General features: G+C 61.5%; 1 protein-coding gene across 1 annotated transcript in view; it reads right to left on the bottom strand.

Annotated features, from left to right (window-relative positions):
• PRR35 (proline rich 35) overlaps positions 1 to 222 on the bottom strand; it is a 2535-nt gene extending 2313 nt beyond the window's left edge. The window contains exon 1 of the mRNA XM_045286016.1: positions 3 to 222. Within this exon, the coding sequence (XP_045141951.1) occupies positions 3 to 222 (220 nt within the window). The remainder of the gene's footprint in view (positions 1 to 2) is intronic.
• Positions 223 to 3047: the final 2825 nt, after the last annotated feature.

The raw sequence follows: 3047 nt of genomic DNA, 5'->3' as shown, positions 1-3047 counted from the left end.
GCAAGCCCAGGCGGAGGAGTCCAGCAGCAGGGACAGGGAGTCCTTGCAGAGGCTGTACTTCATGTGGTTGTACAGGTGCGACTTCTCCAGGCAGGTGAAGGGGCACTGGAAGCACTTGTAGTTGTACGGTTTGCCCCAGGGCCTCGGGATATAGTGGGGCTTCTTGGGCCTCCGTGCCCGGGCCCCAGCACCCACACGCCAGGCGCCGGCCTCGCGGGACATGGCAGCCTGCTAGTGGGCAGGGCCAGTGACCATGACCACCTGTGGACAGGGAGGGAATCAATCACCCAGCCCCTCAGACCTCTGCTCCCCCCAACCACTTGGACAGGGACGGGATCAGTGCCCACCCACCCCTGATCTGCTCCCCTCCCCCACTCAGGCAAGTGGGGACCAGCTTCTGCCCCCTCAGACCCCTGCTCCCCTGAGTCGGTCATGGGCCTCAGACTGACAGTGGTCACCAATCACCAGTTACAGGGTATCCAGGCACCACTGGTGGCCAAGCGGGAGCGGAACCTTGCTCTTAGGAGGTGTCTGCCATGCACTGCCGGGTCAAGGTCACCTGGCACCCGGCAAGAACTCAGTGACCAGAGACCCTTGGTTGACAAGCCTCCTGCTAGGTTGCCCCTGCCCCACCCTGCTCTGTCAGGCCTCCCAGCTGTGGGGAAAGCAGGTGGGCCAGCTGCAGCAGAAAGGGTCTGAGCCCACCCACCCCCGGTGTCAGCCCTGCCCCGGCTGTGCACGTATGTCATGTATGTGTGTGCATGTATGTGTGGTGTGTACACATGTGCCCTGTCCATGGGATTGTATGTGGTGTGTGCTGTGTCCATGCGTGTGCAAGTGTGTTGTGTGTGTCCAAGAGGGGGCTGGCTTCAAAGAGTTCCCAGATGATGTAACCATTCACCCAGCTCATTGAAAGGTTAAAAAAAAGTTAGTGGGGAAATTCCATGCCCTTTACATGGCATTTCCCACACGCTTTTGGAATTCCCTTTGTATTTGTGTGTGTGTGTTGTGCATGTGTAGATGTGTTTGTACACTGGGTACATGTCTGTTGTGTGGTTTGTTGCATACATGTATGTAGTTTGTGTGTTGATGTGTGTACACAGGTGTGGTGTGTGCACATATGTGTTTTCTGTCTCTGGTGTGGGCTGTGCACATGTGTATATTATGTGTTATGTGTGCATGTATACATGTATTGTTTGTGTCTATTGTGTTGTTTGGGTGTGTATGTGTGTGTGTGTGTGTGTGTGTACATGGGCCCCTGGTCCTGCTCCCTGGTGGCTGGGCATGGGGAGGGGAGGGCTTCCTGGGTCTTGCCCACACACGGGCCCCGACAGGCTGGGGGAGTGGACGTCACGGCTCGGCCTCCACTCCCAGCCACCTGCTCAGCCTGGCTCCATCTGGGAGGCTTCAGGCAGGTCAGTGGCCGAGTCCTGCCGTGAGCTCACTCGGCCACGACCCCCCTCCTCATGCCCTGCCGCCCACACTGGGCCAGCTCCACCTTCCATCTGCGACACCACCTGGGCCGCCCCCACCCCCAGGGTGAGCCTGCACCCAGTGTGTGTTGGGGCTGGTGTGTGCACCGGCGTGCGAGGCCTTGGTAAGCTGAGCTGGCTCAGAGTGTGGGAGGCCAGGGGCACACGCACACACCACACACACAGCTGACACCCATCGATGTATGTGGATAAACCCAGCAGACATGCACGTGATCACGGACACACACAACTGAGACACCACCCATGTGGGGACTCACACAAGGTCAGGGACCCATGCACCCTAGCACACAGACAAGGGCTCACATCCACCCACCAGGACACAAACCTACTGAAGGGCTCTCACTCACACGGCCCCCGCACACTGATAGAGACTCAAACTCATTCCCCAGGTGCCCCTGAGCCCCCACACCCTGGTCCAGGGGTCATGGTGGCCAGCAATCTCATCCAGCAGATGGGTTTGGAGTCCTTGTGTGTCCTTCAGGTGGCCAATGCCCACTTTGCTGTCCACCCCCTGGCACCCATGTGTGGGGAGAGCTGGGGGAGGATGGGCTGTGTTGGTGTCTATACCGGCAGGGGGGCTGGTGCAGTGGGCATCCTGAGAACTCAGCCAGGGGTGGGGGTGGCTGAGGAGCAGCCCCCTGCTCCCTGCCCCCCTGCCCCCCGAAGATGGGATGACAAATGGGCTCCAGCAACAGAGGCAGCTCTCCGGGACCATCGATCACACAGCCCTGGGAGCCACACAGCTGTGCCGCCGCCTGCCCTCCCGCTGGGCCCTGGACATGGGGGGGGTTCCTCCTGGTCCCTGGACATGGGGGGGGGTAACTCTTCTAAGTCCCTGAACATGTGTGGTGGTGGGGGCTCCTCCTGGGCTCTGGATGTGGGGGGCTGTCTCCTCCCAGGCTCTGGATGTGGGGGGAGCTCTTCCTAATCCCTGGATGTGTGTATGGGGTCTCTTCCCAGCCCCTGGATGTGTGTTGCTGCCAGGTCCCTGCCTGGGCTCACGGCTGGTTGGGAGTGCTCAGGTTGGCCCAGATGGGACCTGCAGCTTCCCACTCTGACCAGGGACCTGAGAAAGGTACCTCATGCAGGTGCTGGGCACCCAGAGGACATGATACACCCCCCGAGGTGCACAGAAACACAGAAACGGGGGCCTTGGATATGCACTGCCACACACTCACTCCCCCCTGGGTGTCATCCACACAGACCCTTCCCAGGACCCCCAAGACGCAGGGAAGAACGACACTTCCACCTCTCTGTCAGCCCGGACTCCTAGACTCCCTGCACAGGATGGAGTCGGGCCCCACACCCTCACTCCCATCTTCACCTCCCTCTCCCCCACCGCCCCGCCGCACCCCAACAGCGCTGCTCCCGCAGGACTAGGCTGCGCAGAAGGTGCCGGCGCCCGGACGCGGGGACGCGAAGGTCCTGGACGCCGCTCCGGACCCCCACCTGCTCCGAGCCCCGCGCGCGCGGGTCTGACGCCAAGTCCGCGCGCCCCCAGGTCTGCCCTAGGGGTAGGTGCAGCGCACCCCGGGAGCCTCGCCTCCCCCCGCA

Source organism: Echinops telfairi, unplaced genomic scaffold (genome assembly GCF_000313985.2).
Source record: "Echinops telfairi isolate 266 unplaced genomic scaffold, ASM31398v2 ScPeMD7_5;HRSCAF=22, whole genome shotgun sequence".
Lineage (NCBI taxonomy): Eukaryota > Metazoa > Chordata > Mammalia > Afrosoricida > Tenrecidae > Echinops > Echinops telfairi.
This window is presented reverse-complemented; position numbering and strand designations above follow the sequence as displayed.